The sequence below is a fragment of the Pseudophryne corroboree genome, chromosome 1 (genome assembly GCF_028390025.1).
Source record: "Pseudophryne corroboree isolate aPseCor3 chromosome 1, aPseCor3.hap2, whole genome shotgun sequence".
NCBI classification, from domain to species: domain Eukaryota; kingdom Metazoa; phylum Chordata; class Amphibia; order Anura; family Myobatrachidae; genus Pseudophryne; species Pseudophryne corroboree.
The window spans coordinates 812,127,647-812,147,452 of record NC_086444.1 but is presented as its reverse complement, the minus strand read 5'-3'; the positions used below and the strand labels follow the sequence as shown (position 1 = coordinate 812,147,452).

Sequence of the window (19,806 nt, the reverse complement as noted above, 5' to 3'; positions counted from 1 at the left end):
ACTCCGATCCAAGGAGCACAGGAACGTGCCTCGGATTGGAGTCGGAGGAAAATGACAGGCGATGTGGCACTTTTCATCCGATCCATCAAACAGAAAGCTTGGAATCGTATTAAAACTGGCCATACCGCACTAGTGGATGGGGGCCTATAAAGTGGAGCGAGATAAAGCACCAACCAATCAGCTTATGTCATTTACAGGCTGTGTTTGAAAAATTACAGGAGCTGATTGGTTGGTACTTTATCTCTATCTACTTTATCTCTCTCCAATCTTTGATAAATCTCCCCCGAAGACTTATTGTTATACTGTAGCTCACTATTTAATAACCTATTGTGTCTTTGGTTCTGATATTTGTATTGGCCAGTACACACTAGGAGAGATGTGTGCTGAGCGATCGGTCACAGACCGCTCAGCACACATCTCTCCCCCTACTCAGCACAGCGTGATGTGTGCTGAGTATGGGGGGGGGGGGGGGGAGCGCTGTGCTGAGCGGGGGGAGAGATGTGTGCTGAGCGGTTCGCTCAGCACACATCTCTCCAGTGTATATGGGCCTTTAGTGACACGCATGGCTGCGCATCACTATCGCTGGGGGGCATACACACGGAAAGATCCGTGCTTGACTTCTAAACAAACTAGTCAGATTGCTTAGATTTTAAGCACGGATCTCTCTGTGTGTACCACCCTTATCTCTCTGGTTTCATTATCTACATGTAGAAGCATGTGTGCATTAGATTACACTGACGTATCTGCATTGAGTTTCTCAAGCAACAATGTTATCTGTGCAGGTTCCCTGTAAATTGTGTCTAGCACAAGCCACAAATCCCCAGGCTGTTCAGGAGAAACCAGTAATTAAGTATTAGAATTCCATTTGATGATGTTAACTGTATCCTGTGTGTGTCCATCATCTAGTCAAAGGTTAAACACCCAGCTATTGACTAATTGGAGGTTTTCTGACTAGTTTATAGTTAAGAAGTACACTACACATTATACAGTAGTGCCTGTCTTTGTTTTTTAATTTTCTTTATTTTTATTGATACCACTTATGTTCATTTCTCTGGCAAAGAGTTAAATGCATTCCAGCCAGCTACTCAGATTATTACACTTCTTGAGATACCACTTTGCCAAGCACAATTACAGTATGTGTGGCCTGAAATATCGTAATGAGATTTATGAAGAAACGTGACTCCTCTCTCTGTTGATGTTCTAAGCTATCCAGAGCACAAATACTACTAAATACTTCAAATGCCTATATAATATAAAGTAGTATTACTAACATTATAACAATAACATAGCATGCTCTCTGATGGAATCTAAAATCTACTAGTAAGCTAATATGCCAAGCACTATACCCTGGCAAACTGTAGTTTATACAGGTCTCTGCTTCTCAATACATTCCTTCCATTTTTATAAGAGACCGCAGTAGGAGAGCAGTGCAAATACTTGTTACAGTGTTATTCTATCAGGGAATGTCTTGGGAATATTTTTATTAAGATTCTATAAATGGAACAATATAATAAGTGGAATAGTTACATGACCTGGAAACTGCTGAATAACTATTTATGTTGTAATATCATACTGCTTTTCAGCACAAATATTGTTTCCCATATTCCCTTCATATGGTGGTGCAGAACAATTATACCCCTTTTCCACCTAAAACCTGGTTTCAAGCAGTGTCACAGCTATGTGACGGCAGCTTGAAACCCTGTTCACACCGCAGGCTTTACCCGTGGTAATGGAAGGTCTCCCATCTACCAGCGCTTGGAGATAACATCATCTCCAAGCGCCAGTGATCTGTCTCTCCACAGGCCTTTAACAGGACCTAGGGCATCACCCGTTTACACTGCACCGTTACCAGTGATGTGCGGTGAGGTCAGTGACTGGTGAGGCACTGGCTGATTTTGGTGGCCGCCCCCCTCCAAAAAAACAAAACAAAAAAAAAACAGCATAGGGTTCCCCTCATATTATCAAAATCAGCAGCCTGGGGTGATAATGCCATAGCAGGGGAGACACTCAGTATGGGGTCCCCCTGCCATAACATGAAACACTCCCCAAACCAGTCAGCCCAGGGCTGGAATGCCACAGAAAGAATGAAAATAATAATAAAAATTTAAATAGGGTCCAGTGCTATGCACCATACCCAGGGCTGGTGCTAGGGTGTTTGGCGCCCTCCTGCAAAGCATAAATTTGCGCCCTCCCATACTTTACATGCAGGCCGGCGGGTTACCATGGCCTCTTGGGCCCCTGAGCTGCAGGAGATCCGTGTAAGCCTATGGATGTGAACTCTGCCCATACACACCCTGTGCAGCGCTAGTTACGGCCCTACACACAGACAGTGCCGTAACTAGACATTTTAGCGCTGTGTGCAAGAGAGGGCATTGGCGGCCTCCCTGTATGTAGAACAGGGGCGCGCAAAAAAAATTAGGGGCGTGGCTTCATGGGGGAAGGGGTGTGGCCACAAAATAACACCAATACATATTACATATTATAGTAGTCTCCATTATTCAAACTACGCCGCACAGCAGCGCCACTACACCAGGTAGAGCCCCTTTTACACATTACGGCGGACAGATTTCCCTTTTTACACATTACGGCAGACAGCGCCCCCCTTTTTACACGTTAAGGCAGACAGCATCCCCCTTTTTACACATTACGGCAAACAGCGTCCCCTTTTTACACATTACGGCAGACAGCGTCCCCCCTTTTACACATTACGGCAGACAGAGTCCCCTTCTTACACATTACGGTAGACAGCATCCCCTTTTTACACATTACGGCAGACAGCGTCCCCTTTTTACACATTACGGCAGACAGCATCCCCTTTTTACACATTATGGCAGACAGCATCCCCCTTTTTACACATTACGGCAGACAGCGTCCCCTTTTTACACATTACGGCAGACAGCGTTCCCTTTTTACACATTACGGCAGACAGCGTCCCCCTTATTACACATTACGGCAAACAGCATCCCCCTTATTACACATTACGGCAGACAGCGTCCCCTTTTTACACATGACGGCTCTGCATACAGATACACACATACATAAATACAGTATATACATAAACACAAACACACACATACATACACACACACACTTTCTCTCTCACTCTTTTTACATCCACTTACCACAGTTGTGCTGGCCAGATCTTCAATAGCATGATCCTGTGTAGCTCCGCCCCCCTTGGTCCGTGTAGCTCCGCCCCTTTTCGGCCGAACGATCACTGACACTCCTCTCCCTGTCACAGGGGAGAGAGGAGAAGGCTTCATGCTGCCGGCGCTGCTGCGGCTGCCTGTCAGTGTGACAGGGCAGGCGCAGCAGCAGCAGCAGCAGGGGGGGACAGGACGGCGCTTCAGCTGGGATGCAGAGCAGTGAAGGCACCTCTCCTGCCCGGCGCCTACCTGCACTGCATCCCTTTGCTGAGCGGGTAGCGCCGGGCCTGCCCATACCCCTGGTGGCAGTGGTTGCGGGGTTCATGACATACTAATATTGTTCTTTATAGGCGGCCTACAGATCCCAGCAAGCCTGCCCCAGCATGCCAGCACTTGGAAGAAACACAAGTGCCAGCATGCCCGTTGGCACCCATAGTCCACCTGTAAAGAAAATATTAAAATAAAAACACAACACCTAATGTTTAAATAGTTTATTATGCTGCATCTTCACCTGGGGGTGGCAGCCTTTAAGCTCTGTTTCATGACCGCTGCCTCCCCAGGGCTTCCGGCGTCTTCACCTGGGGGCGGCGGCTTTTAAGCTCTTTTTCATGGCCGCTGCCTCCCAGGGCTTCCGGCGTCTTGTATCTTCGGGAGCTCTTGCCTGTTCCCTCCCCGCCGCCGGACTGACCACCACTGCCTCACCGCTGGCTTATATAAGCCAGTCGAGGGGTCAGGGTGATGATGCAGCGAACCGTGATTGGCTCGCGGCGTCCATCTTGTATTTGAAAAATTACGCTGAGGCGCCATTTTTGAAATGGGAAGCCGGCTGTCCTCTGCTGAACTCTGCAGAATGGCTGGCAGGGACTGGATACCCTCGGATCCAGGTCTGCCGCTAGCCACCCTTTCTCCACCAGGTCTCGCCACCACAAATGCCCGCTACGTCACGCAGCCGCATGTATCCGCTGGTCCAATCGCATCAGCGGGACTGACAGGGGCATGCTTTCAGGCGGGCTGAATGCACGCCCCTGTCATTGAGGCACATGTACAGGTGCCGCTTCCCTGTACTTTTTCAATGGGCTTTTACAGCCCATGGCTTGGCCCTACCCCCTGCCCGCCCCCCGAACTTAAGTATTAGCAAGGAGGCACCTCTACCTTTACCTCCCATCCCCAAATGCATATATTTTCTAGGGGGCGAAATGATTAGAATAATAAAAGAAAATATCCATGACACATAATCTGTGTTAGAAATATCTTCTTTGTATTATTTTATTCATTATGACAGGGGTGGCACTGCCCTGACTGTACGTCCCTGACCGTTACCTGAGTGCAATCCTGGTAGCTTCCGGGGTCGGATTCCCGGGTTACTGGACCAGGGTTGTTTTTCAAGTACCCTTCCACTAAGCCGCGACCTAGGTCAGCCTGACAATAACGATGCCTTATAAATACAACATAATAAATAAGTTAATCATAAGTTTAATGCAAAAAAGTTTAATATGATGGACCTAATTGGATAGCTAATTAGTGCTTAGAATGTTTACCCTAAGGAGAAGACTGGTGGTTTATTACATAGTTTATATAAAAAAAATGTATAATTGAATGTTAAAAAGGTATACAGTATGTGTCATTTAGAGTGAAGACTGAATTGCGTTACTTTCCTTTTTTACAATGTGTGCTGAAATGTTCAGTCTATGTTGAATAAGTATTAATTACACATCTCTTCACACAGGTGGCCCACACAGATTGCTTCATCAACAGGTCTCTGTCGGTATGGTAACAGAATTGATTGCTGCTGGGGGTGGGCTCGACAATCTTGGGGACAATGTCAACGTAAGTGTAATCATTGCAAGAGTTTTTTTGCCACATTGGAGGGGCTGCTACAGATCTAATAAAAGCTTCCATACTTTATAGCAGGGCTTAATAATGGGGGCTTTTGCATTTGCAGACATAATATGACGGCCCTTACTGACCCACATTTAGTTAGTAAAGATGCTAATTGCTAAAGTGACCGCTAGACCTAAAATACAAGTTTACTTAAATAAAGAAAAAAAAGCTATTAACTGTAAAAATTGTATTTCACGCTGCATTTACATTTACTCTGCAGCTGAGTGCAAGTTGTTTTTCTCTGGTACACTATCAACCCATTCACATAAAAAGAGCAAGAAGTGGCTGCTTAGTCTTATGGACAGGAACTGCAATGTTGAGAAAAAATATTGCTGCCTGCAATCACAGCTATGGGGGAAATTCATTACGCCTAAAAAAAGTTTTGGGAAAAAATGCTGGCTTTACCGTGGTTTTTTGCCTGATGATTTTTTTCGGGCAATTTAATTCAAATTATTTATTTTTTTGCCCATAAAAAAACATAGGATCCCGAATAAGTTCCGGAACCTACACTATATAGACCAAAGTATTTGGCCACACATGTTAATTATTCAATTCAGGTGTTTCAATCAGATCTGTTGCCACAAATGTATAAAATCAAGCACCTAGCCATGCAGACTCCATTTGCAAACATTTGTGATAGAGCTCAGTGACTTCAAGCATGGTTCTGGGATAGGATGCCACCTTTGCAATAAGGCGGTTCGTGAAATTTCATACCGGCTGGATATTCCACGGTCAATTGTAAGTGATATTATAAGAAAGTGGAAGCGTTTAGGAACAACAGAAACTCAGCCACGAAACGGAAGATCATGTAAATTCACAGAGCTGGGTCAACTACTGCAAAGACGCATGGTGCGTAAAAGTCACCAACGCTCTGCTGATTCCTTAGCTGAAGAGTTCCAAAATTCCACTGGCATTAATGTAAGCACAAAATCTGTGTGTCAGGAGCTGAATGGAATGGATTTCAGTGGCCGAGCAGCTGCATGCAAGCCTCACATCACCAAGTCCAATGCGCAGTGGAAACGTGTTCTGTCGAGTGATGAATCACACTTCAGTTTGGCAGTCAGATGGGCCAGTCTGGGTTTGGCGGATGCCAGGAGGACGTTACCTGCCTGACTGCATTATGCCACTCTGAAGTTTGGTGAGGGAGGGATAATACTATAGTATGGGGCTGTTTTTCAGGGTTTGGGCTTGGCCCCTTATCTCCAGTGAAGGGCAATCTTAATACTTAAGCATACCAAGACATTTTGGACAATGCTATGCTTCCAACTTTGTGGCAACAGTTTGGGGAAGGGCCTTTTCTATTCCAACATGACTGTGCCAAAGTGCACAAAGCAAGGCTATAAAGACGTTGGGGATCTATTTACTAAGCCTTGGATGGAGATAAAGTAGATGGAGATAAAGTACCAGCCAATCAGCTAACTGCTATGTTACAGGTTGTGTTTGAAAAATTACAGTTAGGAGCTGGTTGGCTGGTACTTCATCTCTGTCCACTTTATCTCTGTCCAAGACTTAGTAAATAGACCCCACGGTTTGATGAGTTTGGTATGGAAGAACGTGATTGGCCCGCATAGAGCCCTTACCTCAACCCCATCAAGTACCTTTGGGATAAACTGGAACGGAGATTGCGAGCCAGGCCTTCTCGTCCAACATCAGTTCCTGACCTCATAAATGCTCTACAGAATGAATGGGCACAAATTCCCACAGAAAGATTCCAAAATATTGTGGAAAGTCTTCTAAGAAGAGTGGAAGCTGTTATAGCTGCAAAAGGGGGACCAACTCCATATTAAAGTATATGTATTTAAAAACAATTACAGTCCCTGTTGGTGTAATGGTCAGTCCGAATACTTTTGTCCATGTAGTTTGTGTGTTTTTGCAATCGTGGGCATGAAAAAATGGCACTTATCAGGGATTAGTTTCAGGACCTTAGCGGGTCCTGAAAAAAATGCCTGAAAAAGGTTGGCGTCGGGCTAATTGGATACCCCCGGGTGATCAGTTAGCTGCTGTAAATAACTGTGGCTGATTGAATTCCCCCCCATAGCTTAAATATCTTCATTTACGCTTATATCTTATAACTGTTTCATATATATTTGTGAATGTTATTAGTTGCCTGTCTATATAAGCCAACATGCATTTTCCGTTTAGTGGTACTATGACACCTCTGTTGCTGAAGGGTATGTGGTGTATAATGGAGTCTTTCAATTTCCTGTAATATGTACAATTAATGCAAAAAAATGTATTTGTCTGAAATAGGCTCATTGTAACTAGTATTAGTATTTTCTGATGTGTGAAATGTAAAAGTAGGAAAATACAGTACTGTACTTGATGGGCAATTTAAAAAGGTTGCTCTTTGAAAGCTGTTCTTTAAAATTCTGGCTTATATTAATACTGAAATACACACTAGGGGGGTCATTCCGAGTTGTTCGCTCGGTATTTTTTTCTCGCAACGGAGCGATTAGTCGCTAATGCGCATGCGCAATGTCCGCAGTGCGACTGCGCCAAGTAAATTTGCTATGCAGTTAGGAATTTTACTCACGGCATTACGAGGTTTTTTCTTCGTTCTGGTGATCGGAGTGTGATTGACAGGAAGTGGGTGTTTCTGGGCGGAAACTGTCCGTTTTATGGGAGTGTGTGAAAAAACGCTACCGTTTCTGGGAAAAACGCGGGAGTGGCTGGAGAAACGGAGGAGTGTCTGGGCGAACGCTGGGTGTGTTTGTGACGTCAAACCAGGAACGAAACTGACTGAACTGATCGCAGATGCCGAGTAAGTCTGGAGCTACTCAGAAACTGCTAAGAAGTGTCTATTCGCAATTCTGCTAATCTTTCGTTCGCAATTTTGATAAGCTAAGATTCACTCCCAGTAGGCGGCGGCTTAGCGTGTGCAAAGCTGCTAAAAGCAGCTTGCGAGCGAACAACTCGGAATGACCCCCTAGAAACACACATGAAGGAAATGCAAGGGCAAAGCAAGACATAAATAAGACAGAGATGAATACCATGTGCACACACATGCACTGTTGTGGAATAAACTTGGACAAAATCCAACAAGTACCTTAATAGTGTAAATGGCTGGCACAGGGACGTTTTAGGATGAGAGGACCTGTGTGCAGGCTCCGTGACTTTGGGCCATAGTCTACTGCACATGCACAGGTCTCCGGGAGCATAGATCATAATTCAGATGTGGTAGGAGGTGCGGCACATCTGCAAAGTACCAGTGTTTGGTACTTTGCGTATTTGCCAGACCTGTACTACGCATGTACAGCACACGCTTGCAACATCGGATGCAGATCGGCAGCAAACTGTCAGGGCGAGAGGGGACGGCAACGGCCTGCTTCCCAAAACTGAGGCGTGTCGCTGCCATTATGGTGGAGTGATAAGCCTAGAATTTCTGTCAGAAGACAGATTTCCTGGCCTATTTGTTGGATCTGTGGCGGCCAGCTTGTGCGACCCCATGGGTCACCCAGCCGGGCGATGCTGTTGCAGATGATCCAATGCCGAGTCCTAGGATGCAGCTCGAATCATTATTGCAAGCAGGAGGCATCTACTTATATTAGACACATCCTGCTGTACATATTAACATATTAGTTCTATCGCTGCTGCTTCCATGTAAGCGATAGCAATGCCAACCACATCTGAATCAGGCCCATGGTGCCCATGCTATGTGTCCGGAGGCTTTGCTAATGTGCATGAGCAGATCTTCAGAAAAATGGCCGCCACACCATTTTCCTGAAGATGTGGGACTCCGGAGGGGTAAATATTATTATATAAAAGCAGGGTGTGCAGTGTGGGCCTCCATGGACTCAGGCCCACGTGCACCCCACACCCTGTATCCATTATGGGCATGCCAATGGCTGGTGCCACCTAATTTTGAGGTCTCTAGAATATAAAACCTTCTTTTAGCCCCTCATTCCCAAAGCCCAGCACACCATTACCTGACTACACAGAAATACACTATAATATAAATGTGATTTTAATAAACAATGGTCTGAGTGGGAAATTAGAAATTATTATATGGAAATTTTAAGTGAATAGATAGGAGCCCGAAGGACACCTAGGATCCCAGAAGCTTTATTTTGATACTGTGAATTAATATAAAATGTTTTTTTAAGACCCTCACTATCAGATGAGACTCAGCTAATAGGTCACTTAAAAAGAAAAATATAATCTGCATTTATAAACTAGCTATCTGCTGCAATGATAAAATAGTGAGTAAAATTATTGTTATGAGCAAAGAAAATATAGTGGGGCTGATTCAGTGATGGAAGCAGACACAGTCACGGCTGCATCTCTTGTGTAAGCTTGGCTTGCTTGTAGTCATCATCAACAACCTATATAAGGAACATTGCTTTAAGTCAGTATGACTTGGAAAGATGTATTTTAAAAGATGTTTTAGTGTGTCAGTGGGTGGAGTAAGATTGCAAACTAGTATTTAGTGATCATAATATTAAACAAGGCCAAATGTAACGGGGTCTGAGTTTGAAAAATAACTGCAAAAGTAAAAAGTAAAGTGACAGCTAACACTATCATTTCTCTAACGTCCTAGTGGATGCTGGGGACTCCGTAAGGACCATGGGGAATAGACGGGCTCCGCAGGAGACAGGGCACTTTAAGAAAGAATTAGGATACTGGTGTGCACTGGCTCCTCCCTCTATGTCCCTCCTCCAGACCTCAGTTTGAATCTGTGCCCGGACGAGCTGGGTGCAACTTAGTGAGCTCTCCTGAGCTTGCTAATAAAGTATTTTAGTTAGGTTTTTTATTTTCAGAGAGCTTCTGCTGGCAACAGACTCTCTGCTACATGGGACTGAGGGGAGAGAAGCAGCCCTACTCACTGAAGATAGGTCCTGCTTCTTAGGCTACTGGACACCATTAGCTCCAGAGGGATCGTACACAGGAACGCACCCTTGGTCATCCGATCCCGGAGCCGCGCCGCCGTCCCCCTCGCAGAGCCAGAAGACAGAAGCCGGCGTGAGAAGCAAGAAGACTTCGAAATCGGCGGCAGAAGACTCCAGTCTTCATATGAGGTAGCGCACAGCACTGCAGCTGTGCGCCATTGCTCCCACACTAAACCCACACACTCCGGTCACTGTAGGGTGCAGGGCGCAGGGGGGGGCGCCCTGGGCAGCAATTGGGAACCTCTTGGCAAAAAGCAGCATATATACAGTTGGGCACTGTATATATGCATGAGCCCCCGCCATTATTTTACTCACAAAACGCGGGACAGAAGCCCGCCGCTGAGGGGGCGGGGCTTCTTCCTCAGCACTCACCAGCGCCATTTTCTCTCCACAGCACTGCTGAGAGGAAGCTCCCCAGGCTCTCCCCTGCAGAATCACGGTAGAAAGAGGGTAAAAAGAGAGGGGGGGGGCACATAAATTTGGCGCAAAAACAGTTTATACAGCAGCTACTGGGTTAAAACTAAGTTACTGTGTGATTCCTGGGTCATATAGCGCTGGGGTGTGTGCTGGCATACTCTCTCTCTGTCTCTCCAAAAGGCCTTGTGGGGGAACTGTCTTCGAATAGAGCATCCCCTGTGTGTGTGGTGTGTCGGTACGCTTGTGTCGGCATGTTTGACGAGGAAGGCTATGTGGAAACAGAGCGGGTACAAATGAATGTGGGGTCGCCGCCGACGGCGCCGACACCCGATTGGATGGATATGTGGAAGGTTTTAAATGATAATGTTAATTCCTTGCATAAAAGGTTGGATAAAGCTGAAGCCTTGGGACAGTCAGGGTCTCAACCCATGCCTGATCCTACATCGCAGAGGCCGTCAGGGTCTCAGAAGCGCCCACTATCCCAAATTGTTGACACAGATATCGACACGGATTCTGACTCCAGTGTCGATGGCGATGATGCAAAGTTGCAGCCTAAAATGGCTAAAGCCATCCGCTACATGATTATAGCAATGAAAGATGTGTTGCACATCACAGACGAAACCCCAGTCCCTGACAAGAGGGTTTATATGTATGGGGAGAAAAGGCAAGAGGTGACCTTTCCCCCTTCACATGAGTTAAATGAGTTATGTGAAAAAGCTTGGGAATCTCCAGATAGAAAACTGCAGATTTCCAAACGGATGCTTATGGCGTATCCTTTCCCGCCAACGGACAGGTTACGCTGGGAATCCTCCCCTAGGGTAGACAAAGCTTTAACACGCTTATCCAAGAGGGTAGCCCTGCCGTCACAGGATACGGCCACCCTTAAAGATGCTGCGGATAGAAAGCAGGGGTGGTCTTCTGTTTGCCGGCGGTCGGGCTCCCGGCGCTCAGTATACCGGCGCCGGGAGCCCGACCGCCGGCATACCGACACTTATTTTCCCTCGTGGGGGTCCACGACCCCCATAGAGGGAGAATAAAATAGTGTGGCGCGCGTAGCGCGCCACCGTGCCCGTAGCGTGGCGAGCGCAGCGAGCCCGCAAGGGGCTCATTTGCGCTCGCCAAGCTGTCGGTAAGCCGGCGGTCGGGCTCCCGGCGTCGGGATGCTGGTCGCCGGGAGCCCGACCGCCGGCCAGCCGTAGTGAACCCGAAAGCAGGAGGGTATCCTTAAGTCCATTTATACACATTCAGGTACCTTACTACGGCCGGCGATTGCGTCGGCCTGGATGTGTAGTGCTGCAGCAGCATGGACAGATACCTTATCTGAGGAACTTGATACCTTGGACAAGGATACTATATTACTAACCCTGGGGCATATAAAAGACGCTGTCCTATATATGAGAGATGCTCAAAGAGACATTAGCCTACTGGGCTCGAGAATAAATGCAATGTCGATTTCTGCCAGAAGGGTCCTGTGGACTCGGCAATGGACAGGCGATGCCGACTCAAAAAGGCACATGGAGGTTTTACCTTACAAGGGTGAGGAATTGTTTGGGGACGGTCTCTCGGACCTGGTCTCCACTGCTACGGCTGGAAAGTCAAATTTTTTGCCATATGTTCCCTCACAACCTAAGAAAGCACCGTATTACCAAATGCAGTCCTTTCGATCACAAAAAGGCAAGAAAGTCCGAGGTGCATCCTTTCTTGCCAGAGGCAGGGGTAGAGGAAAGAAGCTGCACAATACAGCTAGTTCCCAGGAACAGAAGTCCTCCCCGGCTTCCACTAAATCCACCGCATGACGCTGGGGCTCCACAGGCGGAGCCAGGCCCGGTGGGGGCGCGTCTCCGAAATTTCAGCCACAAGTGGGTTCACTCACAGGTGGATCCCTGGGCTATAGAGATTGTGTCTCAGGGATACAAGCTAGAATTCGAAGTGATGCCCCCTCACCGTTACCTCAAATCGGCCCTGCCAGCTTCCCCCATAGAGAGGGAAATAGTGTTAGCTGCAATTCACAAATTGTATCTCCAGCAGGTGGTGGTAAAGGTTCCCCTCCTTCAACAGGGAAGGGGTTACTATTCGACAATGTTTGTGGTACCGAAACCGGACGGTTCGGTCAGACCCATATTGAATTTGAAATCCCTGAACATATACCTGAAAAGGTTCAAGTTCAAGATGGAATCGCTCAGAGCGGTCATCGCAAGCCTGGAGGAGGGGGATTTTATGGTGTCTCTGGACATAAAGGATGCTTACCTTCATGTCCCCATTTATCCATCTCATCAGGAGTACCTCAGATTTGTGGTACAGGATTGTCATTACCAATTCCAGACGTTGCCGTTTGGTCTCTCCACGGCACCGAGAATATTTACCAAGGTAATGGCGGAAATGATGGTGCTCCTGCGAAAGCAAGGAGTCACAATTATCCCATACTTGCACGATCTCCTCATAAAGGCGAGGTCCAGAGAGCAGTTGCTGATCAGCGTAGCACGCTCTCGGGAGGTGTTACAACAGTACGGCTGGATTCTGAATATTCCAAAGTCGCAGCTGATTCCTACGACGCCTCTGCCCTTTCTGGGCATGATTCTGGACACAGACCAGAAGAAGGTTTTTCTCCCGACGGAGAAGGCTCAGGAACTCATGACACTGGTCAGAGACCTCCTAAAACCAAAACAGGTGTCGGTGCATCATTGCACGTGAGTCCTGGGAAAGATGGTGGCGTCATACGAGGTCATTCCCTTCGGCAGGTTCCATGCGAGGACCTTTCAATGGGATCTGTTGGACAAGTGGTCCGGATCGCATCTACAGATGCATCGGTTGATCACCCTATCCCCCAGGGCCAGGGTGTCTCTTCTCTGGTGGCTGCAGAGTGCTCACCTTCTCGAGGGCCGCAGATTCGGCATTCAGGACTGGATCCTGGTGACCACGGATGCAAGCCTCCGAGGGTGGGGGGCAGTCACACAGGGAAGAAATTTCCAGGGTCTGTGGTCAAGTCAGGAGACTTGCCTTCACATCAATATCCTGGAACTAAGGGCCATATACAACGCCCTAAGTCAAGCGGTGACCCTGCTTCAAAACCAATCGGTGCTGATTCAATCCGACAACATCACCGCAGTGGCTCATGTAAACCGCCAAGGCGGCACAAGGAGCAGGGTGGCGATGGTGGAAGCCACCAGAATTCTTCGCTGGGCGGAGAATCATGTAAGAGCACTGTCAGCAGTGTTCATTCCGGGAGTGGACAACTGGGAAGCAGACTTCCTCAGCAGGCACGACCTCCACCCGGGAGAGTGGGGACTTCATCAAGAAGTCTTCGCGCAGATTGCAGGTCGGTGGGAACTGCCACAGGTGGACATGATGGCATCCCGCCTCAACAAAAAGCTACAGAGGTATTGCGCCAGGTCAAGAGACCCTCAGGCGATAGCTGTGGACGCACTAGTGACACCGTGGGTGTTCCAGTCGGTTTATGTATTTCCTCCTCTTCCTCTCATACCCAAGGTGCTGAGAATAATAAGAAAAAGAGGAGTGAGAACAATACTCATTGTTCCGGATTGGCCAAGAAGGACTTGGTATCCAGAGCTGCAAGAAATGCTCACAGAGGACCCATGGCCTCTGCCTCTAAGACAGGATCTGTTGCAACAGGGGCCCTGTCTGTTCCAAGACTTACCGCGGCTGCGTTTGACGGCATCGCGGTTGAACGCCGGATCCTAGCAGAAAAAGGTTATTCCTACGCTGATAAAGGCTAGGAAGGACGTGACGGCTAAACATTATCACCGTATATGGCGAAAATATGTTGCTTGGTGTGAGGCCAGGAATGCCCCTACAGAGGAATTCCAGCTGGGCCGTTTCCTGCACTTCCTACAGTCGGGAGTGTCTTTGGGCCTAAAATTAGGGTCCATTAAGGTCCAGATTTCGGCCCTATCCATTTTCTTTCAAAAAGAACTGGCTTCTCTTCCTGAAGTTCAGCCGTTTGTAAAGGGAGTGCTGCATATTCAGCCCCCATTTGTGCCTCCATTGGCACCTTGGGATCTTAACGTGGTGTTGAGTTTCCTGAAATCACACTGGTTTGAACCACTTAAAACCGTGGAGTTAAAATTTCTCACGTGGAAGGTGGTCATGCTGTTAGCCTTGGCTTCAGTTAGGCGTGTGTCAGAATTGGCGTTGTCACATAAAAGCCCCTATCTGGTTTTCCATATGGACAGGGCGGAACTGCGGACCCGTCCGCAGTTTCTGCCAAAAGTGGTGTCATCTTTTCATATGAACCAACCTATTGTGGTGCCTGTGGCTACTCGTGACTTGGAAGATTCCGAGTTGCTAGATGTGGTCAGGGCTTTGAAGGTTTATGTAGCCAGAACGGCGAGAGTCAGGAAAACTGAGTCACTGTTTATCCTGTATGCACCCAACAATCTGGGTGCTCCTGCTTCAAAGCAAACTATTGCTCGCTGGATCTGTACCACGATTCAGCAGGCTCATTCTGCGGCTGGATTGCCGCTACCAAAATCAGTGAAAGCCCATTCCACAAGGAAGGTGGGCTCTTCTTGGGCGGCTGCCCGAGGGGTCTCGGCATTACAGCTTTGCCGAGCAGCAACTTGGTCGGGTACAAACACTTTTGCAAAGTTCTACAAGTTTGATACCCTGGCTGAGGAGGACCTTGTGTTTGCTCATTCGTTGCTGCAGAGTCATCCGCACTCTCCCGCCCGTTTGGGAGCTTTGGTATAATCCCCATGGTCCTTACGGAGTCCCCAGCATCCACTAGGACGTTAGAGAAAATAAGATTTTACTTACCGGTAAATCTATTTCTCGTAGTCCGTAGTGGATGCTGGGGGCCGTCCCAAGTGCGGATTTCTTCTGCAATACTTGTATAAAGTTATTGCTTAAATAAGGGTTATGTTGGTTGCATCAGAGTTTATCTGATGCTCTGTTGTTGTTCATACTGTTAACTGGGTAAGTTTATCACTAGGTTATACGGTGTGATTGGTGTGGCTGGTATGAGTCTTACCCTGGATTCCAAAATCCTTTCCTTGTACTGTCAGCTCTTCCGGGCACAGTTTCCTTAACTGAGGTCTGGAGGAGGGACATAGAGGGAGGAGCCAGAGCACACCAGTATCCTAATTCTTTCTTAAAGTGCCCTGTCTCCTGCGGAGCCCGTCTATTCCCCATGGTCCTTACGGAGTCCCCAGCATCCACTACAAACTACGAGAAATAGATTTACCGGTAAGTAAAATCTTATTTTTATTGCTGTGTAACTGTGCATATGTTGACATCATGTCTGACATGTGCAAAGTGAGACAGAGGAGATATGCATCTAGAAGAGATCTAGTACCACCAGGAAGAGATCAGAAGAGGAAACCAGGCTAATGCCACCTTCATATAAAGGTTAGCTAACGTTAAGTAGCCCAATCATGCTTTCGCACCCTTGAAACTTTCACCAGCCCTATGCTAGGTGAAGATCATTCATCTGAGCATGGTCTCCAATGTGAGCAATTGAACGTCTCTATATGCAACCACTTTCAGCCATAATACTAATGTCGGGATCCCAATTTCACCATAACCCTCTGTTCCCGCAACCTAACCGTAATCTCTAATCTCACCCTTAATGCCTGACCCTAACCACCCCCTGTAGGTGCCTAAACCTAACTCCCCATCCCCGCTGACTAAAGGTGCATACACACGGAGAGATTTTAACTATGACAGATTTTGACTGAGCGTTTTCCCTTGAACTGGCAGGAGGAGATTTTGACTAACTTTTCCATCGATTTTGGCTATGGGAGATTTCTCTTACATCCTAGAGGATACTGGGGTCCATTTAGTACCATGGGTATAGACGGGTCCACTAAGAGCCATGGACACTTTAAGAATTTGATAGTGTGGGCTGTCTCCTCCCTCTATGCCCCTCCTACCAGACTCAGTTTAGAAAATGTGCCCGGAGGAACAGGTCACGCTGAAGGAAGCTCCTGAAGAGTTTTCTGCATTTATTTTTTATATTTGTTATTTTCAGGCAGGGTTGGATGGCACCAGCCTGCCTGCTTCGTGGGAGCTTAGGGGGGGGAACGGCCCAACCTCTTGAAAGGTTAATAGCCCCGTTCCCCGCTGACAGGACACTGAGCTCCTGACGGACCCATTTGCAAGCCCCACCACGGCGAGCGTACAGTCCCGCATCACGCCGCCACCCGTAACAGAGCCAGTAGAATGAAGAGTGGTGAGTACTGAGCCGGCATCCCGGCTAGCGGGGCGCCGGCCATTATGGCGGCATGAGGGTACGGAGACGCACGGCTTCTAAATGGGGCGGAATGCGTCTCTGGACACAGTACACAACTGCTTCCCAGTACACTGTACACAGTATCCATACTGGCACCACAGCCTTAAAACGGTTCTCTCCATTTTAAGCCCCAGATTCCTCAGCCAGTATAAAAAAAAGCGGGAAGACCGTGCGCCATTGAAGGGGCGGGGCTTCACTGCAAGAGTATCTTGCCGCTCAGCAGCGCCATTTTCCCTCTGCAGTGGACACAGACGCTGACAGGACAGGGATGCGCAGCTCCTCCAGTGTGACTCCAGATTACCTCAGCGGTACCAGGGGGTCATAGCAGGGGGGGAGCGATTATTAGTGTACTAAGTCCCCTATCAGGGTACTTAGTCTGCGACCCGGCTAAGCTTGGCATTAGCGATAAGGGTGCGGTGAGGGCTGGCTCCAAACAACTCTGTCTCTCCCTAAAGGGCTCTTCATGGGTTAATTGTGCTTAACCTTTCCTGTGTGTGTGCTGTCACATTATGTCAGGCAAAGTGTGTGAGTCTTGTACTGCAGAGTGTTCCTCTTCACCAGGGGGCTGACTACTGGGTACTCACAGACTAGCAGGGCTGAACCGTTAATTCTCTTAAGGGAATGATCTCAACTCTTTCTACAAAATTGTCCCGCAATGAGAAAGAGACGCAATACTTAAAACAGACTGTGGATGAGTTTATGAACAGAGACTCGGTCCCCAAAGCAACGTCTCAGTCCCCTCTCATTTGTCTGCAAATGCGATCTCTGGCCCATATCCTGCAGTCTGACTCTGACGCTGATAGGTCAGACATGGAGGAGGGAGAGGTGGACTCAGAAGGGGGGGGGGGGGGGGTGCTGCTCTGTCACAGGGAATAGAGGCTCTTATAGAGGCTATCAGAGATGTTCTGCATATTCCTGATAAGGTGTCAGAGGAGTGTGAGGAATCTTATTTTAATGTAAAAAAGAAGTCCTCAGTTACTGTTCCTGTGTCAAAGGAATTGAATACCGTTTGAAGAACCATGGGTTAATCCTGATAAGAAGTTTCAAATCCCGAAAAGGTTGCTCTCATCTTTTCCTTTTCCTCTGGAGGATAGGAAAAAATGGGAAAATCCACCGATAGTGGACACATCAGTCTCTAGGCTGTCACGTAAAATTGGATTGCCTGTTCCTGGTGCAGCCTCCCTGAAAGACATGGCTGATCGTAAAATTGAGACTACACTCAAGTCATTGTACACAGCAGCTGGGGTGGACCAGAGACCCACTATTGCATGTGCGTGGGTCACTAAAGCCATTGCAAGATGGTCAAGTAACCTAATTGAGGGGTTAGATTCCTTATCTAGGGGGAATGTTGTCTTACTCCTGCAGCATATTTGGGGCTCTGCAAACTGTATGGTAGAAGCCATAAAGGAAATAGGCATGCTTAATGAACGCACTACCACTATGGCAGTGTCGGCATGCAGGGGCTTGTGGCTACGCCAGTGGGCTGCTGACGTGGACTCCAGGAAATGAGTGGAAGGCCTACCATTTACAGGAGAGGCCCTGTTTGGAGATGAATTAGACAAATGGATCTCCACAGCTACTGCGGGTAAGTCTATGTATCTTCCTTCCGCAGCCTTCCCAACCAAGAAGACTTCTTCAGCTTCCAAGTTGCAGTTCTTACGGACGGCCAAGTTCAAAGGCAAATCCAGAGGCGCTTCTACGTCCTCCAGTGGCGCAAGAGGTAAACAATGCAAACCAGCAACAGCAGGTGCTCAGGTACAGAGCTCAGGCACTGCTTCCTCAAAGACTTCAGCATGACGGTGGACCGCAATGCCTGGAAGTCTGTCAGGTGGGAGCACGCCTACAATTCTTCAGTCAGATCTGGTCAAACTCGTGCCAGGATCCCTGGGTCATAAATCTTATTTCCCGGGGCTACAGACTGGAGTTCCAAGAGCTCCCATCTCACAGATTCTTCAAATCAGGCTTGCCAGTTTCACAAGAGGCAAGTATAATTGGGTGGTCTTCATTATGTCGCCGGACGGGATCCCGTCGACCAGCATACCGGCATCGGGACCCCGACCGCTGGCATGCCGACACATATTCTCCCTCTTGGGGGTCCATGACCCCCCTGGAGGGAGTACGCGCGCCACCGAGCCCGCAGGGGGCTCATTAACGCTCATCCAGCTGTCGGTATGCCGGCGGTCGTGATCCCGGCGCCGTTATGCTGGCCCCCGGGATCCCGGCCACCGGCCACTCATACTACACCCATATAATTTGACAGCATGCGATCCAAAAACTGGTACAGACGTCATTGTTCCAGTTCCACCTCATCAGCTAACCAAGGGGTACTATTCCAACTTGTTTGTAGTACCAAAACCGGACAATTCGGTAAGACCAATTTTGAACCTCAAGTCGTTGAACCCATACTTACGAGTGTTCAAGTTCAAGATGGAGTCTCTGAGAGCGGTGGTCTCAGGTCTGGAGGAAGGGGAATTCCTAGTGTCTCTGGATATCAAGGATGCGTACCTTCACATTCCGATCTGGCCGCCTCATCAGGCTTATCTACGGTTTGCACTGCAGGACTGTCTATACCAGTTCCAGGCCCTACCATTTGGTCTCTCCACGGCACCGAGGGTGTTCACCAAGGTGATGGCAGAGATGATGTTTCTACTCCGCAAACAGGGAGTGAACATAATTCCGTATCTGAACGATCTCCTGATAAAAGCACCATCCAGGGAAAGGTTGCTGGACAGCATTGCTCTCTCAACCAAACTTCTCCAGGATCATGGGTGGATTCTGAACCTTCCGAAGTCTCAACTAGAGGCAACACAGAGGCTCCCATTTCTGGGAATGATACTGGATATGGAGTCGCAGAAGGTGTTCCTTCTGTTGGAAAAGGCATTAGTAATCCAGTCGATAGTTCGGGATGTCCTGAAACCAACCCGGATATCGGTGCATCTATGCATTCGCCTTCTGGGGAAAATGGTGGCCTCTTACGAGGCTCTTCAATGCGGAAGGTTTCACGCAAGACCCTTCCAGCTTAATCTGTTGGTCCGGATCGCATCTTCACATGCACCAGAGGATCCGTCTGTCGCCAAAAGCCAGGATCTCCCTTCTGTGGTGGCTACAGACTTCTCACCTCGTCGAGGGTCGGAGGTTTGGAATTCAGAACTGGATTCTACTAACCACAGATGCAAGCCTCAGAGGTTGGGGAGCAGTCACTCAGGGGGTACAGTTTCAAGGAAGATGG

At 48.0% G+C, this 19,806-nt stretch overlaps 1 protein-coding gene across 6 annotated transcripts in view; it reads left to right on the top strand.

Moving 5' to 3' along the window:
• NPNT (nephronectin) overlaps positions 1 to 19,806 on the top strand; it is a 217,348-nt gene that overhangs the window by 41,361 nt on the left and 156,181 nt on the right. For all 6 annotated transcript variants that reach the window (XM_063919271.1, XM_063919257.1, XM_063919283.1 and 3 more), the window contains exon 2: positions 4,873 to 4,973. In XM_063919271.1, the coding sequence (XP_063775341.1) occupies positions 4,873 to 4,973 (101 nt within the window). The remainder of the gene's footprint in view (positions 1 to 4,872; positions 4,974 to 19,806) is intronic.